This window comes from Monodon monoceros, unplaced genomic scaffold (assembly GCF_005190385.1).
Source record: "Monodon monoceros isolate NGI ecotype Baffin Bay Population unplaced genomic scaffold, NGI_Narwhal_1 Super_Scaffold_13, whole genome shotgun sequence".
Lineage (NCBI taxonomy): Eukaryota > Metazoa > Chordata > Mammalia > Artiodactyla > Monodontidae > Monodon > Monodon monoceros.
In genome coordinates, this window is record NW_021703769.1 from 78,644,415 (window position 1) to 78,671,286 (window position 26,872).

Genomic DNA, 26,872 nt, shown 5'->3' on the forward strand with positions numbered 1-26,872 from the left:
ACCGCATGCTCAACGGGGCCAGGCCTAGGTATAGAGAGGAGGCCAACACAGACGGAAAATCTAGAGAGGGTGGCGGACGTGGAAACTCACATGCACAGAGGAAGGCACTCTGAACGGAACAACTTGCTACAAGAGAAATAAAGGGGCCTCAGTTTGGACTGACCATCAGAGGACACCTCTGTGAGGGGTGACACCTGAGGCGAGCCCTACAGGATGAGTAGGAGAGGGCCAGTCGGGGAGTTGGGGGAACAGCTCGGGCTGGGAGGCAGGCAGCGGCCAGGCCAGGGCATCCCGAAGGCCCCAATCCTTGCTGCTGCACAGAGGAGGGGGGGGGAGGGCGGGTAAGAGGGGGAGCAGAGACCAGCTAGGGAACCTCTGGTCTCGGTGACACACGACACGGCACTGGACAAGCATGTGGGAGACGGCGACGGTGCACTCTGGAGATGGGATGGAGGAGGTGGGGGCACGGGAGAGAGGAGGCCTGGATTTCCACCTGAGGCGGCCGGGCCCCCTGGGGCGTTATGCCCAAGAAGGTGAAGGTCGGAGGAGCAGGGAATTTCAGCAGGCACGGAAGCCAGAGAAGGGGAGGGGGGCTGTGGGTTAAGAAGGCTTTCCTGCGGAAAACGGCGGGGTCATGTCACACAGGCATTCTCGAAGGAGCCGGGACTCCAAAGAGAAGACCGAGTTAGAGAGAGAAACCTGAGTTTCCCGCAGGCAGATCCTGAGAGATGATACAGCAAAGAAGGCTGTTCTTCAGAGGTCTGAAGGGAAAAGGAGGAACAGCCCAAGGAGGCTAAAAATCAATAGGCAGAGAAGTGAACAGAAAACTCAGCGGGCACAGCATCACGGGATATCAAAAGAAGAGGTTATCACGAGAGGGTCAGGTGGGCTGAATGTCACTGGAGTAAGAGAGCTGAGGACTTAAAGGGTCAAGGAAGAGCAGTGTGGACGCCAGACAGTGGTGGGTATACGCACAGGATGGACGGACGGCTCTCTGGAGACGCTTGGCCGAGCGCCTGGGGGAGAAAGGAGTCTGTCTCCCTCCCCACCTCCACTGTAGGAATGCTGCCAAGAACACTCCAGGAACTAGCAGAGACTGAAGACACAGGAGGGGGTCCCTGCGGGACTGTGGTTCCTGAGAAAGCAGGAGCTGGGCTCCAAGCCCCGGGGTGGTGGGGGAACCAGTGTCTGAGGAAGGGGCACGTCTTCCCACAGAGGGAGCCAACAGGAGAGATGGATACAGCTTTGGAGATCCGCTGGCAGGAAGGTCAAAGCAGCGGCTCCTTTCCGGGATGGCGAAGACCGGGCAGCGCATGCCTGAGAAGCACTGAGCACAGCGCTTGCTAACTGTCCCACAAATGCCATTTTGAACAGCTTCACAAACGTGCTTTATCACAGAAGAAAAATGCAAAGAGATGGGAGAAAATAATACTCAGCTTCTGACATGCAAAAATAGAATTATGTAGCTACTGCCTTGTAAGCACGATTCTCTCTTTTGGAAAGAAGTAGTTCATACTTACAAAAGAGTACGTAAATTATAAATCACAAAATGAACCCCTGTGAGTGACAACATTCCCATCGCCTTTGAAACCACCTTTGTGCCTGTACGCGGCAACCTCTGTTCTGGATTTCCTGTTTAGCCTGTTCGTTATGCTTCTATTATATAACAATACAAATGTATCTTAAACCGTATCAGCTCAGTATTGCACCATTTTGCATTTCGTTCACTTTCCCCTGCTGCGTTGTATTCCACCGTATGACTACATCATTCTTCACTTATTCTTCCTACTGCTGATGGAAAGCGGGTTGTTTCCACTTGTTTATCATTTGCAAACATTCCTGACCTTGTTTCCTGGGGCCCATGTTTAAGTTCATTTAGGGTGTATGTCTGGGAGTGGAAATGCTCTGTCAAAGTATACGTACTTCTTCAGCTGGAGAATCTGATGCCAGATAGGTTTTCAAAAAGGTTGCACCCGTTTATGCACTTATCTTGACTTTTGAATTTTGGCCAGCCTGGTAGATATGCATAAGGTGCATTTAGATTATTTTAATTCGCGTTTCCTTGATTATGTGGTTGAGCATCTCTTCATATGTGTACTGACCATTCTGATTTTCTCTTCTGAGAACGCTGTTCATGGTTTTGCCCATTTTCCTATTGGGATGTATGTTTTTTTTCTTATTAATAGGCAAAAGTTAAAAAAAAAAAATTCCTGAATACTAATCCTTTGTCGGCTATGTGTATGGCAACTACCCCATGTATGATGGGTTCACAGTATGGTCCAAGGGGGCAACATTCACATCAGGGGCATTTGATCTTTATTATGAAAAAACGTTCAGATAGGTTTGAATCTTTATTATGATAAGTTTCCAACAGATAAGGAAAATGTCTTGAGGGAGGTGGCGCCCTTTCCTAGTTCATAAAGGTGAAACTGAGCTAGCAGCACTGGGCTGGCCTTTCACTTCATCTAGGCTGTCTTTCCATGAGAAAAAGAAAGCTATTACTTTAAAATTTTAATGTAGTTGAATGTAACAATGTCTTCCTTTATGGTTTCCTGTTTAAGAAATCCTACCCAACCCAAAGTCATCATATTCTATATTTTCTTCTGAAAGGTTGAAAGTTTTACCTTAAGTCTTTACCTGTAATTTGTGTTTGCATATGGTGTGAGGTAGGGATCTAATTTCACTTAATTCCATAAGGATAACCAATGGTCAGGAGACCATTTATTGAAGAGTCCACGCTTTCCTCACTGATCTGCAATGCCATGTTTGCAATATATTTGGCTTCTGTATATGCACAGGTCAGTTCCTGATTTCTTTACTACGTCCCACTGGTGTATTTATCTGTCCCTGTGCCAATTACTGTAGCTTTGATAATCTGGTTGGGCAAATTCTCTGTCTTATTTACTATTATCTTTGTCATTATTGACCATTTGCTCTTGCATATAAATTCTGGAATCAGCTTTTCAAGTTTCATGAAAAATACTGTTAGAATTTTGATTGAAACTACAATGACTCGCTCTATCATCAATTTGGGGAAAATTGATGTCTTTAATAATACAGTAGGGGGAATTTCTTTCCTTGAACACCTTGACTTTCTCCATTTAACTCTTCTTTAATATTGTTCAATAAGAATGTTATACTTTTCTCCAGAATGAGTTCCTATGTGTTGTCATATTTACTTCTAGGTATCCTTTATTTTTTTGTTGCTATCTGCAGTGGTATCCTTTTTCAGTTTGCTACTGATGTAGAGATATGCAATTACTTTTTTATATTGATTTTGTATCTAGTAACCTTGTTAAATCATCGAGGCTCACTTGAAAAATGACAGTTTTATTTCTTCTGCTCTAATACTTGTACTTTATTTCTTTTTCTAGTCTTCCATGAAGACTAGTCTTCCAAGACTTCCAGTACAATGTTAAATAAAAGTGGCAACAGTAGGCATTTTTGTCTTGTTCCTGATTTCATAGGGAATGTTTTTAACATCACTGAGTATGATGGCTGATGTAGGTTTTTGATAAATGCCTTTTCCCAGGTTAACAAATTTCCCCTCTATTCCTGGTTTGCTGGTAGTTTTTTTTAAATCGTGAATGAATGTTGAAATTTACCAAATTCTTTTCCTGTAACTTTTGAGATTTTTCCTTTTTAATCTGAGAATGATTATTACTAACTTGCATCAACTAATTTTTTCTGTTAAACCACACAACATTCTTGGGATACACGGAGCTTGATGGAGTCAATTTATTGATACCTTTTTTAAAGACTTTTGCATATCTATTCATAAACAAGACAGATTTTAATTTTCTTTTCTTATACTGTTCTTGTCTGGTTTTGGTATGAAGGTTACATTAGCTTCATAAAATGAGTTAGGAAGTGTTCTCTTTTTCTGTTTTCTGAAGGAAAAGAAATTTTCCCAATTTGCAAAAGAAGAGGACTATCTGTTTCATGAATGGCTGATAGGACTCTCCCATAAAACTGTCTAGACCTTGTGGAAATATTTCTGCAATAGTTATAAGGCTATTCAGGTTTTCTACTTCTTTAATCAGCTTGGGTACATCAGAGCATACCAGAAATTTGTCCATTTTGCCTGGGTTTTAACATTTATTGGCATAAAATTGTTTATAGTATTCCCATACTATCTTTTTAATCTCTACTGCAGCTGCAAAGTTATCCTGTTTTCCTTCCTAACCTTTTTTCCCCTTGATTTAGGAAGGTGTTTGTCTACTGTAGTACTTCTTTCAAAGAACCAGCTTTTGGGCTATTTCTTTCTTGGGTCTTCCTTTTCTTTTTCATTCAGTTGAATTTATATACTATTACTGCACTTTTTATTTACTTCCTCCTCTTTTCTTTGAACTTATTCTATCACACTTTTATAACTTTTTAAGCTGGATGCTAAGCCTCATGGATTTTTAGTCTTTTATTTCCCCTCTAATATAAGCAACTAAGTTATTTCTTAAGAGGATTTTCCTCCCTGAGGACACTTGGGTTAAATATGCAGCTCCCCTACAGCCAAGAGAAGTAGGGCCTAAGCCAACTCCTCACCCCCTCAACCTCTGTACGAGGACCCTTCTCAGGGAGAGGAGCTAGGAGCGGGGGAGGCAATTTGGAAGACTTTAGCGTTTTCCTAGACAGTGTGACTGTCACTTCACTGAAGGGACTGCCTGATTACTGGACTAAAATAAACCTTAAATTGGACTGACCCTCCCCACCTCTGCCTCGCCCATCAGCTGGCTGGGTGTAAGAGTTAAACTTGATGACTTTGCAATAACAATTATGAATAACCATTACGACTGTATGATCCCAAACCTTTCAACCAAGGACAACAAATCGTTATTTACTAGTTTCTTCTAAAGGTATTTCCCGAGCATGCCTTCCAGGGTCCCTCTCACCTTACGAACAGCAACAGATCCTGAAGGAAGGAGAGAGGCAAAGTGTTTTAAAAACTGCCCCCCGGGGAACCTGGCTGTTCCATCATTTATCAATAACCACTTTGAGAGCCCAAATACTTTTTGCTTCTCACTTGCTGCGTCGGGTGCTGGGAACACAAGGGCCAACAGAACAACATACAGTGGCTGCCTTCACACATTTTACAGACAAAAGGAGAACCGAGAAAAAGTGACAGGTGGCTCTCGGGTATGATGACAAATGTATCACAAATAGCTCGGAGCACACGATGGGGGGGTACCTGGCCCATCCTTTGGGGCTCAGGGAAGACCTTCCTTGAGGAAGTGAGCCAGGTAAAGAGGAAGGAAGAGGAACGTTTCAGGAAGCAGGTCAGCCGTGCAAAGGCCTGGGGGCCAGTGAGGACGCCCAGTGCACAAGGACCTGGCAGAGACTCAGGATGGCCATGTATGCTGGCACAGGAGGAAGGAGTGAGCGGACCCTAGAGAGGTGAGCAGTTAGTGAACCACGTGGGCCCCACAAACCACAGGCAGGAGGGCGTCTGGATTTACACCGAGGACCATGAGAAAACACCTAAGGGCGTAAACGGCACCCTGGCCCGGCTAGCGTTTCCCGTGACGTTATGACACACATTAAAGAAGTCTTCACGCAGGAACTCTAAAGGCCTCTGTCTGTGAATTTCTCGCTGTCCGAAAACTTTCCTTTTCTTTTGTTTTGTTTTTTTCTTTTGGGGATCTCAAGTAAGGAAGAAATCTGTACAAATTCTGAGGCGAAGACTACCTTTTCACTAACACGGTACTTTCCACTAGGGGCACTCAAGCACACTGGGATGAGCTCAAAGAATATATCTGATAAATAAAACTGCAGCGGCAGACACTCGAGTGACGGGTACGAGAATGAGCCTCTGGTCACCAGGGAAGGTGGCTTTTTAGAAAAACAACGGGTCCCGCCCCATCTAAGCATCAGGACACGCTGCCCCTGGTCATCCCTGCACTCGTGGTCCCTACGTGCAGTTACCCGCTGCTATGCGAGCTCAGTCTTCAGAAACGAGCAGGATTTAGCCCCCTCTGCTCAAATCAGCTTATTGGAAAGCACACATTATTTAACATAAATATAGCAATTAGCAGCAGCTTGGTAGATATTAACGGTGCTATAAAAATATTTACTTTTCAAATAGCCTTAAAAAAAAAAATCAGGCAAATAGGAAGCCTAGATGTCTCACAGGCATTTTAAATTTAATATATATTGCCAGAAGTAAACCTATCGCCCCAACAGAATGTGGGATAATCTACACAACTGGCTTAGATTCTTTAAAAAAAAAAATCAGTAACAATAACAAAGGTGAGGGGGTGGAGAGAGTGTCTATATTAAAAGAGAAATATATATATATATATATCCCTCAAATGCAATGTAGAGCAGTTATAAAAGACATTTTAGGGGTAACAGGAAATTTGATTTTGGATAGAATATCAGATATTATGAAATTTGTGTTATTTTCCCAGGTGTGCTACTCGGGGTTACTTGTGGAAATGCCCTTAATTTTAGGAGACGCCCATGCCACTGAGGGTGTGGGGTGGCCGGCTGGCTGCAACTCACTTCCAAATGTTGAGCAAAGGGGTGGGGGGAGGGGAGCAAACGTGGCACAACGCTGACAGGTGAGGAGTCTGGGTAAAGGGCGCTCGGCCCTTCGTTATACAAGTCTTTCTACTTTTAGGTAGGTTGGAAAATTTTCAGAAAGAATGAAAAACAAGCAACCAACAGAAAGAGCACCCTGAGCTATTTCAACCAGAGAAACACTAAGCTGATGGGTCTCACAAAAGCCGCTGAACAGGTAGAAGAAGGGCTTAGATCACACGTGGGCAGGTGTAAGGTGATGGCTTTACTCAGAAAATGAGGGTTTGGACATGTAATTCTGAGGAAAGGGCAATTCAAGTCCTTCCGAGACCTGGGCTACTGATGTCCTTCTGTGCCTTAGGGAGCCAGGCACGGGGGACGACTTCCTGCGGCAGGAAATTGTAAAACGGAGAGAGGAGCCCCACCTGCACTGCTCTCAAATCTGCAGCCATCACCAGCCTCACTGCGGCTGCTGCCCTCACGTGCGACCCTCGCCGTCTGGGAATCGCCTCTCCGCCCTCCACCGCCTCCTTGGATCCCGCACCTTCTGCTGTCACCCGCGCGCTGAAGAGTTGGCCAAATGGCAGCCCCTCACTTCCCCGCGTCCAGCCCCTCCTCCCGGGCTCTCTGTGAGTTGGGAAGCTGCAGGAACACGGAATGTCTAAGGCCCCACCGGCGTGGGTTCCTTAGAGGGCTTGAAAACAGCCTTGCTCCCCCTCGCTGCTGTTACTAGGTCATCGTTCCTACAGGAGAAGCGGAGAGCGAATAATCCCCCGACACTAACATCATTTCTGGTTTTCTGAAGTTCACCGAGTGTCTACACAAACGGCAGAGAAGGAGCAGGCGTGTCACCCACCCAGACTGCCCGCATAACCTGGGACGAACACCATTCAGGGCACACAGGTCTCAGATGACTGGCCGCCTGCCTGCCACCTTGCCTGGCCCTTCTCTGGAAGGATCCACGAGAAAACGTTCCTTATACTGAGCCCAAACCTACTCCCCCCCGTGGCTTCTGCCTGTGAAGTTCCTCTTTCCCCCACGGCTGTGCAGGAAGGCACCAGACTGACGGAGCACATCCTTTCTGCGTGGGAGACTTCGTGGCTGCAGCCCCCATCCAGCTCAGGGGACCAGTGAGCTCGGGGAGGTCTGTGGGCTCCGAGGCTGGGGTCTGAGCAAGCCCAATCCACCGTGGGAAGTGCGATACGCCGGCCACTGCTCCCCGGATTCCTCCGCCGCTTCTGACATCCCGAATCCCGCCTCCCCTCCCACGTGGGCTTTAATCGAGGAATCGGTGGAAACCTCACTTTGAGGAGCCCGTCACCTGCACGTGGATGGGTCGGTGCAGCTGGGGAGGCTCCCTCCGAGCAAGCACCTTCCGCCAGTGGCACTTACTTTATGGGAACAGAAAGAAAGCGTGATGAACAGGAAGGCGGCTCAGGATGCAAGAGAAACATAAACGCTTACCTCCCCCTGGAAGCTCTTCAGCAGCGGCGCTACCTGCTTGCGCAAATCCTGGGGTGAGGAGGTGGGTCAGGAAGCAGCCATGGGAGAAGAAAAGAGAAGGAAACATTCGTTAAGGTCTCCTAAAAACAGCTTTGAATGCGGTGCTGGTTACCATTACATAAAGCAATCTCGGTGCCTCTCCTGTCCCGTTCCCTCCCTCATACACGTAAATAATGCCAACTGTGCCCCGCTGCTTAAATGAACTCACTTAAGAACACCACTGAGCCTTATTCTGCCTGAGTCCTGGTTACATACACCTCGTTCTGAATGTGCTGCGGACTGAAGTGTTTGCTGGCGTGAGTCTAAGGCGATTTGCTTAGAATACCGTCAAATATTATAAGGTGGGTTTGATTTGCTTGTATCTGAAGTGGATTTCGGTCACCATCCTGCATTTTAGCTGCTACCTTGGGGCACGATTCATGGGAGATACATGGATTTTGAATCCACGTCTGATACAGTCACTGGAAATTTTATCCTAAGCCACCAGTACCCGTTTCAGAACCTGCGAACATTTTATCTTATTTAAAATGAAGTAATTGACTAACGCACAACATGGTGATTATAGTCAACAATACTGTGTTATAAACTGCAAAGTTGCTAAGGGATTAGACCTTAGCCGTTCTCAGCATAAAAGGAATACTAACGATGTGACGTGATAAAGGTGTGAGCTAATGCTACTATGGCCATTATTCTGTAATACGTAAATGGTTGTACAAACCACCGTGTTGTACACCTCAAACTTGCACAACGTTACATGTCAACTCTATCTCAACTTTTAAAAAATAGGAAAAAAAATGAAGTAACGGAGAAAATACTTCAACCACTTTGAAAGGACTCGTATAAGGCAACATCTCCTTTACTGAGAGCTGGGGCATAGAAGGTATTTACTGAGCCCGATCTACTGAACCGGGTCTGGCACAAGGCCTAAGCATCTACGTTTTTTTGAAGCTCCGAGGCTGATGCAGACGCCCAAGTAAAACCGACTAGTATTGGTAAAGGTGCACCAATCCAACCATAACATGGGGAGAAAGTAAAACATTATTTCAGAAAAAGAACCCCTGTGCTGTGGGAGAACATAAGAGGAAGGATAAATTCAGGTTAAAGAGATGAAGAGCAGTGTCGCAGAGGAGGCAGCATCTGAGCTGGGAAGACAGGTAGGATTTTTGTAGGGGCCAAGGAGAGGGCTCGGGGACACGAATCCTTGGCCTCTCTGCCTCTGGAACGCTGCAGCTCTCTACGTAGCTCCGGCCCTGGGCCTACTCAGGCCCTGAGCTGAGCTGTGTGTACACACGGGCTCACTGGCGTCTGCTCCTTTGGTAACTGCCCTTTGTGTTCCTCTGGCCAAGCACCCAAATGAAAGGGGCCTCCATCCCACGCTCTGAATCCTGCTGGAGACCACAGCGCACAGCTCTGCAGCGTTAGGAAGAACGACGGCTCCACTGTTCTTTGTGGTTTCCCTCTGGACAGGGGCCTGTGACATTTTGGTGTCAGGAAGCCCTTCTAAGAATCTGAGGACAGCTATTGACCTTCGCCTCTGGGAGAAAACTCTGCAAATTACTTTACTGAGGGCTTCCTAACGCCTACCTACAGACCCAGGTGAGGCTCCCTTGTTCCAGCCCATGCTGTTGTATACAGTTGTCACCAGCTCTTTATGTTCAAATGTAACTTGATTAAATTAAAATATTCAGCTTCTCAGTTGCAGGAGCCACATTTCAAGTACTCAGTAGACACGTGAGGCTGGTGGCCACGGCACTGGACCGCAAAGACACAGGACATCTCCACCGCTGCAGAGTGACCTAACAGACAGGGCTGTACCATAAGCTCTTTGCCAAACATAATTAACCCACATTGATTTGTATTGTAACCTGTGAAAGTATTTGCTCAAGAGGAATTATAGTTTCCCCTTTGATTACACATTTTCCTATAGGTTGCGTCCTTAAAGGTGACTTCCTTGGAGAAGTCCTTTTGTTCCTCCATTGGGTCATTTTCTCTATTTTTACACCAAACTCCATGGCAAAAAAATAATCAAACTCTTTGCCAGCCTCTTCTTAAATAAATAAGGCTATGTGCGGTGAGCACGGTAACGGCCCCCAAAGATGTCCATGTTCTCATCCCCAGACCCTGTGACTCTGTTAGGTTACGTGGTAAAAGGAACTTGGCAGATGTGATTAGGTTAGGGACCCTGAGTTGGGGAGATGACCCTGGAGTATCCAGGTGGGCCTGATGTAATCACAACGGTCCTGATGAGAGGGAGGAGGGGGATGAGAGTCAGAGGGGATGTGAGATGGAAGCGGAGGTCAGAACAACGGGGGGCACAAGCCAAGGCTTGCAGGCGGCCTGAGAAGCTGGAGCCTCCCCTGGAGCCTCTACAGGAACGCAGCTCTGCCCGGTAAAACCCATCCTGGACTCTGACCTCTGGCGCTGTCAGATGACAAGCTTCTGTTGTTCTCGGCCACCCAAGTCTGGTAGCTTGTTACAGCGGCAATAGGAAACGAATACATTTAGCCCACTGTGCTTTTCGGCAACATAGAGGATAAGACAGAACACCGAAAGGGAGAGTGAGGGGCAAGAGGCTGCCAAGGGTGAAGAGTGACGGAGGAAAGATTACGGGCTGGCCCCAGGCAGGGTCAGTAAAGCCTACGTTTCCATCACGAGGAATAAGCCTGGCTTCTTTGGGAGAAACTCGGCCACTGCAGGTAACTACTCGGGAGGTCTACGCACAGGGAGCTCACTGTGTCCCCAGGAGGGGGTGACGTGGCCTGGATTCTCTGTGTGTGTGTGGGGCGGGGGGGGGGGGGACGTGAAGGTGGAAACAGCCCTCAGGACTCTGAGGGGGGTGGGCCAGTCTCCTTGCCTCCCTCAGGAGGGGACAAGCAGGCAGCATGGCTGCACTGAGGTACTTTGGTCACAAACTGCAAACACAAGACGATGGATGGAGTTTGCTGTTTGATTTCCCAAAAGGCTGACTGTGAGGAAGGCGACTCGTGAATGAGGTGTCAGGTATCCCCGGGGTCCACACTGACCACAGGTGGGGGGTACAGAGCGTTAACGGTGCGTGCCCTCGCTCGCACGGGGCTGTGGCGAATCTCCCCCTCAAAAGGCCACAGACTCATATTAATCGAATTTAAAAATAAGACATGAACAGGTCAAGGATGAGAACCTCTACGCAATGCTTGCCTCCCAACTGCGGGTGGGAAGCCATGGGCTTCGGGTGGTCTTTGACTTACCAGGGAGGCCTCAGATGGTCTGGGAGCCCTGGGCGTGGGCTGAGGGCCTGTCTTGCTCCACCTGACAGCTGGTGGCACCTGATGGCCCTCGGGCTCTTGAAAGGGGGACCCCTGAGGCCTCCGACACACCTGAAGTGGCTACTGCAGAACCGGAAGCAGCCAGGCTCCGATGTCAGGCATGGGATACGCTTCCCGCCCCCTCTCACCCCGAGTCCGTGAAGGGGGCTGTGATCAGAGTGAGGAACGTGCCCTCCTCCTTCCAGACTGGGGCTCGCGTGAGGGCAGGGGATGGGTCTTGGTCACGCCCCCCCCAAACTCCAGCATCCAATGCGGGGCCGGGGGATATTTTGCTGAGGAAACCTAGGCCCGAGGGGCCTGAAATCCAGAAGGGTGGGGACTGCGGAAGCTGGCTGTAGTCACGCCAGGGCCCTTGTCCCGGAGAGGCCCCCCACGCAGTCTGCTCCCCACAGCGCACAGCAGGGAGGGCTGCAGGGCGGCCCTGGGCTTGGTGCACAAGGCACCCTCTGAGGCCAGGGGCCGGTCAGCAGAAAGACCTCTGTTGCCTCTGCCTAGAACGGGCTGGTCACACCGAGGGGGAACTCCCAGGGCACGGAATGGGTGCGTGAGCAAATAAATTAAAGAGCAAACAATCTCTCAAAGTGTGTTAAGAACCGGGCAAGTGAGAGACTGCCCCGCCTGGATGTGAGCCCTCAAGGCTGGGGTCCATCTCCCAAGCCAGCGCTGCCAGCACAGACAGAGTGCGAGCCACCTGTGTGACTGACAACGTTCAATAGCTCTGTTCGAAATGCAAAAAGAAACAGAGGAAATCAATTTTAGTTTCACTTCACCCAATATACCCAAAATATTGTCACTTCCTATGTAACCAGTATAAAAATTATTAACGAGATAGTGTACATTCTTTGTTGGCATTAAGTCTTTGAAACCGGGGGCGCACCCCCCCACCTCTCCGTTTGCACTGGCTGCATGTCAAGTGGCCCCTCGTAGCCGCACATGGCCGGTGGCCGCCACGTCGGGCAGCTCGGGGCCAAGCCATGTGCTCACGGATCAGGGGTCTCCTGGGGGAGACGGTTAAGGCCGGCGAGCCCCCACCCCCCGACGGCCAGAGGCAGCGAGCGGTGAAAGAGCCGGAATCCGGAGAAGGAGAGTCGGGGGAACACAAGGGCAAAGAGGCAGTTTCAGGAGGGAAAAGGTACTGGTGTCAAATGTCGCCACAGACACCTGGCCTGGGAACACCGTTGGGTCGAACATCCAGGCAGCGCTGGAAACCAACGTGTGAGGGGCTGAGGAAGAGGCTGCAGTGAGTGTGAGGTGGAGGAAGAAGCGAGACAGGGTTGGGGAGCCCCAAGGGGAAGGGGGTCGCGGGCGGAAGTTAATGACAGTTCCCATTTGGCGAGTGTCTGAGTGAGGGGCTTCAGATACAGGACGTTCATTTGCTTTTCACTATAACTCTGCCAACCAAAGGGACTGGTACCCACACATCACAGACAGGGATGCCTGAGGCTCTGAAAGGGAAGGAGATTTGTCCAAGGTCGCACAGCGGGAAGAGTCAGGATGTGAACCCAGAGCTCTCCCCCAAGGCCCACGCCACACGGACATTTTGTAAAGGAATCCATCAGCTTGGATACCAGCACTGTGGGGGGCACACACGGAGCACTCAAAAGGCTTGTAATGGGCCCAAACTCGGAGGAGAAACGGTGAAGCTGGATGGGGTCATGGAATGTGAGAGCTGGTAGGGGGCCGAGGCATTTGAGACCCTGCGAAGACAAGAGAAGGGAGAGCCGGAGTGGAGGTGCAGCCCTGGGGGCAGGCACCCGGGAGCCCTGGCGCTCAGCCCACAAAAGAGTGCCTCTTACTCGGCTCGCTCCGGGTCCACCCCAAGCCCCGCCAGACTGCACAGGGCCAGCCTCACGAGAGCACCAGCTTTGAGAAGTTCAGCAGATGGCAACAGTATTTCTAGACCACTCCAGGATGGTGGAAGAGCCACGCCTCTCATAATGGTAGTAAATAAAGTAAACTGGTCTCGGATGCCCCGGTCTTAACCAGCCCAGTATAAAAAATCGTGTCTTTGGGCATAATCGCGTCTCACGGCAGGCCTGCTAAAATAACCTCTTAAGATGTTAAAGCTGGATGTGTGTGTTTGTACTCAAGCACACACATCTATCTGAAGACAGCTGGAGAGAAAAAAGGCCCTAAATATTCACACCCATACACACACAAAGTGATGTACTTGGAGTCACCAGCTAAAAAAATCACTCATTCCCATTTTATTTTGGGCACTCTGAGAAATTCCTTATCTTATGCTGCTACCTCCAAATATTACCTGGTTTAGTACCAAACTAAGAACCCAGAACCAAGGATGCTGACCTCTGACCCGTGGACCGCTCCGTCATTGGTTAGTGAGGACATGACAGGCTGCACCGTCCTTTTTTATTAATTAACTAATTAATTAATTAATTAATGGCCGCATTGGGTCTTTGTTGCTGCGCGCGGGCTTTCTCTAGTTGCGGCAAGCGGGGGCTACTCTCCGTGGTGGTGCGTGGGCTTCTCATTGTGGTGGCTTCTCTTGTTGCAGAGCACAGGCTCTAGGCGTGCAGGCTTCGGTAGTTGTGGCTCACGGGCTCAGGAGTTGTGGGGCATGGGCTTAGTTGCTCCGCAGCATGTGGGATCTTCCCGGACCAGGGCTCGAACCCATGGTCCCCTGCATTGGCAGGTGGATTCTTAACCACTGTGCCTCCAGAGACGTCCCTGCATTGTCCTTTTAGAACAGGGTGCTCTTTTGCTCTCTGAACAGCACCAAAAGCTACGGCTGTTACCACTCCCAGTCATCGCAGGGGACCACGTTCCCTTCTGTGCAACAGCAAACTGAAGAAAACGGGGTCCACGCCGATCAAAACCCCACTGGCGGGACTACCCTGGTGGCGCAGTGGTTAAGAATCCGCCTGCCATTGCAGGGGACATGGGTTCAAGCCCTGGTCTGGGAAGATCCCACACGCCGCAGAGCAACTAAGCCCCTGAGCCACAACTACGGAGCCTGTGCTCTAGAGCCCGTGAGCCACAACTACTGAAGCCCGCATGCCTAGAGCCCATGCCCCACAGTAAGAGAAGCCATCGCAATGAGAAGCCCGCGTACCACAACAAAGAGAAGCCCCCAGTTGCCGCAACTAGAGAAAGCCCGTGCACAGCAACAAAGACCCAACGCAGCCAAAAATAAATAAATTAAAACAAACAAACAAACAAAAAACCCACTGGCGTGAATGAAAATTAGGAAATTAACGCAAGGTCAAGAAACTTAAATGTAGGATTACCACACTTAATTCAGCAACAGGTTTTTCAGTGCTGTTTCAAATTTTCTTCAATTCTGTATCATTTACTGAGCAGAAAGCAGCAAACATCTTAAAACGTAGACAGCGATGCCCTTGAGATTATTAATATCGGATGTCTGTTGGCAAAACCAGAGTACTGCATTTGCTACCTTCTCTCCCTGGAGCACGTGGCAAGTAATAAGCGACGTTTATCGAGAGGTGCTTCTATGTGAAAAGCATTTTCATTAGTCTCCAAACCACTGATTCACAACTCACTTTTTAGGTCAGAAAACTGAACAGTAAAGTGCCATTGAGGAATCTGCTGTCTAATGACTACTGCTGGAGAAACCATTCTGATCTAAAAGCAAAACAGAAATGAAATCATGAAATCACCACGCAGTATGCAGTCACACCTGTGAGGTGCCAGCGAGTAACACAAGACACACAGTCTCTGAACCCAGATGGTCTGAATCTTTGACTCTCTGCCCATTTTGAGCACTTGGGTGGTCTCTGGAAGGCTCTGTTCCCTCTTCGGGACCTGGCACTCCCAACACCCATGACACTTCTCCCATCCACACTGACACGTGATGCCAGGGCCGGCATCACAGAATCTCATACCGTGGATTCAAATCTGGTGGCCACCCGGGCCCACCTCTGAGTCTTGGAAAGAACGGTGCCCAGGACATGGCTGTTTAGGTTTGGAAGGACAAGCAGATGAAGGGGAATAGCCAGGCCTCACGTGTAAACAAAAAGAGGCTATGAATTACAAATGCATCTTCCAGGAACTCCCTGGCGGTCCAGTGGTTAGGACTTGGCACTCTCACTGCCGGGGCCCAGGTTCAATTCCTGGTGGGGGACAAGCCACATGGCTCGGGGGGGGGGGGGGATGCGTCTTCCAAGCCATAAAATGATCTCTATTTCCAGAAGATCCTAAAGTCCAGATTTCCCGACATGTTCTACTTAGTTTTACAATGCCCTTTTCCCTTTCCCTTTTGCTTCTCTGTAACTCAGGTGTGTTTCTCTGGAACGACTCTGCCTACATTGAAGACTCCGACCGTCTGACTGCATCTCGGTGGCACCTTGTCCTCTGTGGCAGACCAGGAGTGGGGCCCTGTTTTCTTCGGTGACAACAGGGTCTCCCGGAGAGCACTGGGGGCAGCGTGGAGGGTACCTGTTAAAGGCTTTCCTTTGTGGCTCCCGCAGGGCTGCCAGCATCCCTGCCCCGGTGCGGGTACAGCAGTCGTTAGGGGCCCAACCCTGCGGCATCCGCAGAAGTGGCTTCATCCCTCCGGCTTCTGTTTCAGAACCACCTTGGCCCAGGGTAACTCTTAGCCTCCCCCCTCTCCTGGTCTTAGCTCACATCTCCTTCACTGTGTTCAGGTGGGGAAGGAGTTTAACCGTTGACAGGGGCCAGGCAAAAATATAAGCCTGTCCAGCATTTAAAACCCTAGGAAATGCTTATGCATGAGGAGGTCCCATGCTACAAACCCGCCCAGAGCTGAAAATATCTCCAAATGAATTCACTAATCCCTCCTCGTTACTCAGGCCTCAAAACAAGGACATTCTGACTGGAAAATGGTTTTAGGTGTTTATTCAAAGAAAATCATTCCATAACATAGCCTATTTCACTGAGTTTGATGCCGTCGAGTGTAAGAGGTACTGTTATTTCACGCCACCCCAAGGGGAAAAAATGCTGCTGATTCAACTGTGATGTCACTGATTTTCATCCTCGCTCTAATGTTGAAGACGGTGAAATGTGTCAACGTGTATGTATTATAATCGATAAAATATGGCCACACAATGAACTACGGTTAAAACAGATCCCAAGTTGTTTTCGTTTTTAAATGACGTGGCCTGTACTTTAGGTAGTGCAGCCGCGTTTTTTAAAAGGGGCTCGTCTTTTAGAGACGCCTACTGAAACATTTGTGGATGAAATATGGTTTCTGTTTCAAAATAATCGAATGGGGGGGGGGGTAACGGGTGAGAACGAGGACGACACAAGTGTGTGCTGATCGGCGTGTGATTATCACAGACGGAGGATGGGACGTGGGGTTCATTGTATTCTTCACCTTGGCCTGTGTGTGTCTGAAATACAAAAGGTTTCCAAAACACTATATTTCACTCTGAGACCCGCGAAGCCTTCCGCTGACCAATCACATAGGACAGGCCCGGAGAGAATTACGAGACTGGGGTGAGGGACTGCTGCTCTTAAATTACATCCAAGCAACTAGTCAACTGTCTCCTTCATCAGGTTAACCTGGAAATCTAGGGTCGTCTGGTCCAATCTCCTGCCCGAGGTAGGGGACCCGTGGTGTCCTGGCCACACGGCTCACCCTCCCAAGGCCACTCTGTCCCTCCTGGGACGGTCCTGGTGCGAGACTGTGCCTCATTGTGGAATCGGGAGTTTTCAAATACCGGCTCCAGGCACCACCTACCAAAGGCTGACGCTCAGAGTGAAGCTCTCCTGAGCACAAATGATGTTATTGCTAGTAGCAATTTGTTGGTAAATAAATCACTTTAAAAAAAAAAAAAAAAAGAAAAAAGATCAGATTCGAAGTGATTGCACTGTCACTGACTTGCTTAATAATGCATTTTCTTAGGGAGATCAGAGAAGCGGTTCCCCACACCCCCGGGTTGAGCAGGCGACCAAGAATGGCTGAGCCTTCCTCTTCTGGGCCTGGTGAGGGAGCCCTGCAGGTATCTGAGGGCCCAGCTCACGTCTTTCCAGCACCTTCCTCTGCGCCCCGAATCTTCTCTCTGGACCAAGTGCCACTCTCCCCGCTCCTGTGTGACAAATCTCGGCACAGCCCTCGCTGGGGTCCTCGCTCCAGGGTCTCATGCTCCCCATTCTGGACACATTGTACGAGCAGCACCTAAAAAGCCCTCAGTCGTGTTGGAACAAAGTTCTAGAGAAGAAGAAAGCAATGGGGTCCTCAAAACGGCCACGGACAATACCCACTGCATCTCCCAGAGACCTTGGCTACCCCAGAATAAAGGTTCTAGGCGCTAGATACAGAGATTATACAGATGCCAGATAGGAGCATTTGAATGGAATAATTTCTTTTTAAATCAAGAAATTTCCATAGACAGTGTTTTCATAAAGAGAAGTGCAAAAAAGTTTAATTTCAGAAACGGCGTCCATCATTTATAAATACGTTAAAACACAGTAAATACAACATTGGATGTAAGTACTGCAGTTTAACAGCTGCAGCTCTGCTAAAGAGTAAGAATAGCAAATTGGTGACTTTGTTTTCAACCAAGATATCTAATCAAACTGAAACCAGAAAACGACCCCCTTTCTACAACTTAGAGCCCAAACGCTGAAGACATATTGTTCAAAAGCATCTAGCTACTGATTCTTCCTTCTGATGTCCCTGGGATTCTAAAATATCCTGCTGATGGCCGAATCATCCTTGTGAATAAAGAAAAACCTACCAGTGTGTCCTGTCTAGGGCCAGTCTTATTGACTGTAGTATACCAATCTGCTCTCTTACTGATAAGCCATCTCTTCCAAAAATAACCTCTGCATATTTGTCAAGAGTATTTTTATAAGGTCCTAATGGCATCAATGAGGGAATCATAATTATCCACAAAAGAAAGATAGTTCTTGGTACTTATGTCACTGAAGATGGCTGGAATTCTCCCCTTATCGTGTCTACAAGAGCACAGACCGGGTACGAAGTTTTTCAGGCAAGACAATGTATACTGTATAATGCACACATGGTAGAACTCAACTTAAAATGCAGTTCAGTGAAAAGTGAAGTTTCTCTTTGTTCCAGGATCCTGAAACCTTCGCTTCGCAGCCTCATCATCTGGAGATGGGCCAGGCAGCTATCAATGCAGCGCCCTACTTCTGGTTACTTTTAGAGAGGAACACATACTCCTTCCAGTCTTTGTGACAGAAAAGAGTAATTTTAAATGGCATTTAGGCTGAAGTGTTAAATAAAAAATATCTTTCTATACAACAGCAGACAGTATGTCCTGGCAATTTCTCAAAGACTGTAGTTCACAGATTTGAGAAAATTCCATTAGCTTTAATTATTTATCAGCAGTCAATTTAGATTATGGTTCTTGACCTATTTTTACAGTGTATGGGCCACCCGGCAATGAAATAAATGAATAGTCCTTTTTCTACAATGCTTGATTTTTCTGAGATAATAGAAATCGAGTTGAAAGAATGAATGAAACCCCAAACATGTAATTACCACAATATATAACCTGCCACGCCGCCTTTGCAGCTGGATAAAATGCACATCTTTGTGAGTTTTTTGGTTATTAAATAAGATTACCTTGAAAGGGATAAACTCACTCATGCTATAATTTCTTCCCATTTAAATTTCTTTGCTCCATTTAAAACATGTTCTGTATCTCGGCAGAAAGGCTCTAATACTGATGGATGTGTCTTCAGCGCTGTGCCTAATAAAACTGCATAATGGGAAGGCCTGGCTCTGTGGAGCTGAGCGGAGGGGAGCTCGTGCAGGGCTTGAACGGAGGGTTCCTGGGGCTGAGTGGCAAGGACCAGCTAAGGGCATCCGCAGGCAGAGGATGGACACCCAAGGAGCCAGGCAGCGCAGAGGACCGCTGAGCTCCTGGGTGACAGCCAGTGGCGGTCTTCTTTAGCGAGACTCGTTTGACGATGAAAAGTGGCAGGTTTATCAGATGGGTGATGCCCAAACCTGGCCCTAAGGTGATGAAGGCTGAGGATGGTGCCTGGGACACAGGTTCGAGACGCACAGAGGCTCTGGTTTGAAGGTAGCACGTGGCGGCAGCTCAGTGGTACGGGAGAGCCCGAATGCCCCTAACGTTGGGGTCTGGGACCACTGGATGCCTCAGACCCTTCCAGGGGTCCATGAGGTCAGAACTATTTTTGTTGTTTTCCTTTTCCACTCTCATTCTCATAGACATGCCCAGTGGAGTTTTCCAGACACTGTGTCACGTGTGATGATGTCATCACCCTGAAGTGCTGGCACGTGTGCTTGTGATTTCTCGTGCTTTAAACACATCTCTAACATGGTCACTACTGATAGATATCCACACGGACACAAACGCTCTCTGGAACCCTCAATATTAAGAGACCAAAATGTCTGAGAAATAGCAGCTTTAAGGTTTTAGTCTCGGAGTGGAGAACTGGTGGCTGTCCAGAGGTCAGGCCTGTGGGTCCACTGATGACTTGCTGGCGTCCCTTGAAGCAGCTGGGCCAGCCAGCCACCTCTGGGCCCTGGAACCGTCCCCTGCGTCTCGTGGCACCTGGCTCTCCTGGCCTGAGATGGCATCACGCCTGCCGGTGGCGCAGAGACTTCCTGCAGGACTCTTGTTGGCCAGGAGTTCAGTGGTGGGGCCGGGAAGGAGGCCACCTCAGGTTCCTCTAATTCTCTAATTATGTCTGATTTGCCTTTAGGTCTGATTTCAAAATATTCTTCCAGGTCCCTTTCTGAAAAAAATGCTCGTGTCTAAACCTTGAGTTTTATTTCAGAACTATGAAAATACTGCTGTGATTTGTTTATGTATCTACACATCAATAGGTTTTGAGTTTGTCAAAGAGAAGACGCACGTATTATACACGTAATCTATTATAAAACCATTTGAGCATTTACTCCGTGCAGTGAATGAGCTCACTGCAGTCCCTGCCCTCCTGGGGCTTACCTCCTAGTGCGAATGATGAACCAAGTCTAGACAGATGCCCAGTAGACTGTTGAGGGGCCTACACACCCCGACTCCAGTCCTGGGACCATTGATGGTGCCAGGCCCAGAGGAGATACTCGTGAATACTTGTGGATCGAATGAGTGAACAAAAGATGCTCTTCCCAGAATCACAGCCAAGCTGACCCTTCACGGGACCTGCTGCAAAGGGGATCCACGTGCTAGACGGGACGTGCCTGAAGTGCCTTTTTACCCTGGGACCCTCCGGAAGGAACCAGGAAGCGTGACTCTCACTTCCCCGCACACCCGCACCGTGTCGTTTACTCTGGACCTTCGGCCCTGCTGACATTTAGACAAACGAGCTATTTTGGATTAGAACGCAGATTAAGCCTTCGGTTTAGTGCTTCTACTTCTAGGAATTTATCCATCAGGAAGATCAGAGATGTAGGCAGAGATCTATGTATAAGAATGCTTAGCATGTGTTTGGAAGAGAGAAAAACCAGAAATAATGTAGATGCCAACAGTAGGGCGTTACTTATTAAATAAACGTTCGTAAAGCAATACAGCGGCCCATTAGGTAGTCAGTAAAATTATTTTTCAAAGGACGGCTGATACCACGGACTAAGGCACACGACTGCCACCTGTTCAACAAATATTTGTCAAGTAGATGTTATAGGCCCCCAGGCACCGCTACAGGTGCTCCTTCAATCATGAGCGAAACCAACCGGTCCCTGCACCTCGTGGGGCGCCTGTTTAGCAGGGAGAGGGACGTTAGTCACTGACCACCCACAGGAGTGCACTCCACGCGGTCAGCCCTGTAAAGAGGAGGGTCGTGGCGCTGGGGGTACGTTTATGAAGCCGACCTGGCTGGGGCAGCAGGCACTTCCTGCAGGACGGAGGAAGGGGCGCCTGAGCCCAGATCTGGAGGATGATCAGGGGTTAAATGGGGAGAAAGAGGGGAAAAGAAGCCATAAACTGCAAGATGGGTTTACAGTATGACCCCCACGTTGTAAAAATGGATAAACGCACATCTGTACGTGTTTGGAAAAGGACGGTGAGAACTACGTGAGGGTTAAACAGTAGATGGATGGGATTATGGCTTATTTTCCACTTCTTCGGCTTAAAATAAATTATATCCTTTTAACCTCGAAAGCATTCTTTTAAAAATTAAGGATGAGGGTTGAGTGATAGTTCAAAAAAGTAAGATGACTTTAAGGTTTACAGAGCAACGGGGTTATCCCCCGCTGTGGCTCCCCAGTGGCAGAATCCCCAGACACGGTGCTGTCCACAGGGCCAAGCAAACAGCCAGGCATTATTTCAGCCTGTGCTCAGCCCACAAAGAAAATAAATACGGTACCTGCTAATGCATAGCTCAACTAGACATATTTCTCCAAAGGAGAATTTTATAAGTACAATAAATATTAGCAGGAAACCTACTGGTCCACCACATGCTTTACATTTTTTTCATTATATAAGATACTATGGTTGCGGGAAAACCATGCTACAAACGATATGTACAGCATAATCTCTATTGTTTTAACGTATGTAATATTTATGAACCAAAAAAGATGAGAAAGATCTAAAGCATCAGCGCTAACATTTATGTCTTGGATTACAGGTGATTGATTACTATCTTCTTTAAATGCAAATCTCTGTAATGAACATTCATACTTTTTGTAAATCAGAAGATAAAGTCTCAGATCTCAGACAATAATGGGGACACTTAAAACATCATCGCACCAATAAAGATGTTAAAAATATATATATATATGTTACCAAACTTACTCAAAAAGGAATAAAAGTCAGAACCATGAAAAACAAAACAAAACAAAACAAAACATCATCTCAAACCAGCACCAAAGGGGCAGAGACAGACCCCACACACAGATCCTGGGCTCAGCAGGCAAATCATAAAACAAGGACAGATTTCACCAGGGAGACGGAGAAAGAGAAGGTTTAAAATCAAATCTCATACAGAATGGATAAACAATAAGGTCCTACTGTAAAGCACAAGGGATTATATTCAATATTCTGTGATAAACCATAATGGAAAAAGATTTAAATATATATATACACACACACACACACACACACACACACACACACCTGAATCACTTTGCTGTACAGCAGAAATTAACACAACATTGTAAATCAACCATATTTCAATTAAAAAAAAAATCAGATCTCAGTTGTGGCGTGCGGGACCTTCGTTTCCGCCTGAGGGATCTTTAGTAGCGGCCATGTGGGATCTAGTTCCCTGACCAGGGGTCGAACCTGGGCCCCCTGCATTGGGAACACGGAGTCTTAGCCACTGGACCACCAGGAGAGTCCCTCTTTCCCGGATCTGATCTCAGTTTTCTTTGTTTTCCCACCCGAAGGCCTTACTTCAAGTTTATTCATCACCTGTGTGCAACTAGCTTACCTAAAATTAAGCAGCATGGAAAAGACATACCTTTGTCTTGGCTTAATAATCAGTACATATTGTTTACTAATATTTACTCGCTTCACAGAGCTGCTCAGAGGAATAATTAATAATGCACGATGGGAAAAACTACTAGCAGATGCAGAGCACACTGTAAATGCTTTTTCAGACACCCACTCAAACGCACACATGGAAACAAAGGCAGGATCCTTCAGCCACAGGGTCCTGCGCTCTAGCAGCAGAACGAGGTTCCTAGCGACCCCCAGGCAACCAGAAAGCCCCACAGACAAGGGATCCAAACAGGGATATTATAATTTTTTCATGTATTTTCTTTTTTGGAAAATACTACTGCATATGAAATGCAGGCCATAATTTCTTAATTTCTAAATGGAATTATTTATATCATATGGCTGAAAACCAAGCCTAAGAAACATGTGACTCAGTGGCAACTAGGGAATTTAAACCTTTGGAATCAGACTTTATGTTTAAAGATGCTCAGAGGCTTCCCAAGGGATTACCCCAACCTAGCAATTGAGGAGAAACAAAAATTTCCAGAGCAAAGAGACTCCCTGGGGGCTTCCTGGCCTGGGTACACTTCGGCATCCCGGATGGCCGGCTAGCATGCTCCGGGGAGGGGACCCGACTTCACTCCAGCAAAGGAAGTCCATTCGAGGGCACCAAGGAAGCACCTCCTTAGTTTCACCAAGGCTTCTCCAGCAGGCCCTCAGAGACCCCAGAGGTCAGGGATGAGGGTTATGATGCCCGGCAAGAGCAGGGAGGAAACATGAGTTACCCATCCCGCTGATCGAGCTGTGGCCTCGAGGCACGAAGATGATTTCATCCAGTGACTCTCCCGTCTGGTTAGTCTGCACAGCTCAAGGACCTTGTTTAAAACGACATCTTCTTGGTACTGATTTGTTCCGAAGCACGTGTGTCATTTCAAAATTAGCACATTTCACGGGAAATCCTGGGGGGGGGATGCGGTTGCCGTGTCGTGGGGATACCCAGTGTCCCTCACGCTTGCTCTCTGGGATGCTGTAATGTAGCTTCTACAGGTGCGGGGAGCAGCAACCCACCGAGAAGTGCAGCGAGGTCGGGCTCGTCCAGGTCTGCTGCTCGGAGCAGTGCTGCAGGCCTGGATGGCAGGAACCAGGCACAGCTCGGAAGCCGCTGGGCTCGAAGGAGGTACATGCCTAGGTGCTCATCTGTAACCCTGTCCCTGGAAATGGAGCCCTGAATTACACCTACCTACCTACACACCTCAGCAAGAAGGGTGTGTCCGTGAGCAGTCCAGCCGAAAAAGCTCAGACCCCTCTGTTTCTGGCATGAGAGGAAGAGTTGCTGCTGCGGGAACCTACAGAGAATCTACAGAAAGTTGCTAACGCTTAGAGAGTGATCCTGCTTTGGTAAACAAATGGCTTTCCAATACTTTTGGAATTCCTCTTTCTCAGGCCTGTTACCAAATACTTTTACACAGTCGTGGAATTTTCTTCTGAATTCACAGCATGGCCTCTTTGTAGTGAGACCATTCAGGAGAGAGATGCAGTTTAACAAATTCTATGTCTCTTGGCTGAAGCCTTTAGTCCTGCAGATGAATCATGGAGAAGTCCATAAATGCCAAGAGCATCCGCTTGGACTTCTTTTATTACCATATATGGCAAATATACATCTATTTATCTCCCAGCATCTCCAATTGAGCTTTGGTGTTTTTCCTACCTTATTATTGTTCTTAAAACTTTCTCTTGATCTACAGCTTGGCCACACAAGACAGTACTGCCGGTGGCAGTCCTGACGTAACCCCGGGCTGGGGTGGTTGTGCTTTTTTCTGGGTTTTTTTTTTTTTTTTTTTTTGGTACGAGGACAGAATGTCTCACATCGGCGAATACTTGAGGTAAGTCAAAGTACCTGGCTGTTTATAGTCTTGCTACATCTTAGCTGAACAATATGAGGCTGTAAGAATTTAACCTGAACCGGTTTTCTCCCCCAAGGAATCGTGCTTCTTATCACACGTTCAGGAATCAGTTGAGAAACAGTGGTTGGCGCTTTTTTTTTTTTAACATATTCGTTAAAGAGATAAATATCAAAAATATTTTCAGGCTTCTAAAAGCCGGCTGTGGGGAAATTCCACGACGGGCTAAGAGTTTAAGAATTCTCTGGTGGAACACTTCCTGCATGCATGCATTCATTCATTCATTCACTCACCCAATAAACGTGTACTGAGAATCAAGCTTATAGAGATGTGAAGATGAGCGGCCCCAGGCCTGCCCACCCCCGAGGACAGAGTGGGAGCAGGACACATGGGCGGTGGGGGACGACAGAGTGCATCAGGTTTCAGAGAGAGATAGCTTTGCAAGTACCAAGTCTTTTTTTTTTTTGCAGTACGCAGGCCTCTCACTGTTGTGGCCTCTCCCATTGCGGAGCACAGGCTCTGCACGCGCAGGCTCAGTGGCCATGGCTCACGGACCCAGCCACTCTGCGGCATGTGGGATCTCCCTGGACCGGGGCACGAACCCATGTCCCCTGCATCGGCAGGCGGACTCTCAACCACTGCGCCACCAGGGAAGCCCAAGTCTTTTTTTTTTTTTTTTAATTAATTTTATTTATTTATTTTTGGCTGCGCTGGGTCTTCGTTGCTGCGCGTGGGCTTTCTCTAGTTGCGGTGAGCAGGGGCTGCTCTTCGTTGTGGTGCACAGGCTTCTCGTTGCGGTGCACGGGCTCTAGGCATGCAGGCTTCAGCAGTTGTGGCACGTGGGCTCAGTAGTTGTGGCTCGCGGGCTCCAGGGCACAGGCTCCGTAGTTGTGGCTCAAGGGCTCTAGAACGCAGGCTCAGTAGTTGTGGCACGCGGGCTCAGTAGCTGTGGCTCGAGGGCTCTAGAGCACAGGCTCAGTAGTTGCGGCGTGCGGGCTTAGTTGCTCTGTGGCATGTGGGATCTTCCCGGACCAGAACTCAAACCCGAGTCCCCTGCCTTGGCAGGTGGATTCTTAACCACTGCACCACCAGGGAAGCTCCGAAGCACAAAGTCTTCAGACATAACCTTTAAAAGATGCTGAAGGCCCACAAAAGAGAAGTGAAGAAAACTGGCTGTAGAGCACGGTGTTCAAACATTTAGGTGCCCAATCTGAGGCTGGAAAGATTCGCCTGCAGATGTGCACGGGAGCCTAAGACATGTGACTCCATTTCATCAGGTGGCTCCTTGAGATGCTACATAAACAAAAGGTGTCTGATGGGAATGTTCATATACCTGGAGGACCACTGGAAGGTCCATTTATAAAAACAAATCATACAAAACCAACAAGATGGTAACCTAAGCTTAAAACTTAATGTGGTGAAATTATTTTGAAAGACCCCTTAGAGGAGTCTTTTCTGGAGTCATCCAAAATTACCTATAACAAAGTATGTATTTCAAATTCAAGTGTCTGGGCAAAATAATAAAAACTCTCCCCTCGAGTGAGGGGGCATAACTCAGTCTCCTGCCCTGATCGCGTACCAGCTCCACATGACAGTTCCCTCCCAGATGGGGTTAACAGAAGAGGTCGCCTCTGACTCCCAAATACCAGCGCCATCCTCAGGAAGCGTCAGGTCAGACCTTTCGAGAAAGGCATTTCTTTCTGGTGGTCCTGGAGGAATGAATGGTTTCTGCAGGACAGGGGATCATGGGATCACACATGCCCTCGTCCGAATGTCCCCCCACGTCACGCCTGGGCTCGCAGCGCTCTGACGCACCTGCTCTGATGGACATCTTAGGATTCTTTCTTTGTAACACGAGGCTCTTACCCAGCTCCCCCGACGTGGTAGCAATGCCATGAGAATAGGTGGCACTGTGGATCTACTATAAGATGATATATTCAGAGAGGGCTTCTAGACAAAACATCCTTCTGAGGAGTTATAGAAATAAATTTCAATAAATTGAAATGTAATACATGCCTTGGGCCAAGCAATGTAAACTGACAGTGTCTGAATGGTACCTTCTGGAAGAGTCCTCAGGTTAGCCAGTCACTGGGGTCCACACACACGATCTCCCCTCCCCCCCCCAGAGCTCCATCAGTGCTTAACCGGGGCCTCTTTTGGACACTCTTTTCACGTAGCTATGCACACACACACAGACACACAGGGACACGCGCCAACAAACCAACTACCCCATCACTACCTGTCTCCTTCCTCTTCCCTCCAGACTACACACTCCCCTGGGTGTGGCCTTGTAAACAACAGACGCCCAATACCCTACTGCCTGAACGCAGATCTG

At 48.1% G+C, this 26,872-nt stretch overlaps 1 protein-coding gene across 6 annotated transcripts in view; it reads right to left on the reverse strand.

Annotated features, from left to right (window-relative positions):
- CUX1 (cut like homeobox 1) overlaps positions 1-26,872 on the reverse strand; it is a 372,981-nt gene that overhangs the window by 191,955 nt on the left and 154,154 nt on the right. For all 6 annotated transcript variants that reach the window (XM_029219959.1, XM_029219960.1, XM_029219958.1 and 3 more), the window contains exon 3: positions 7,978-8,025. In XM_029219959.1, coding sequence (XP_029075792.1) covers positions 7,978-8,025 — 48 coding nt within the window. The remainder of the gene's footprint in view (positions 1-7,977; positions 8,026-26,872) is intronic.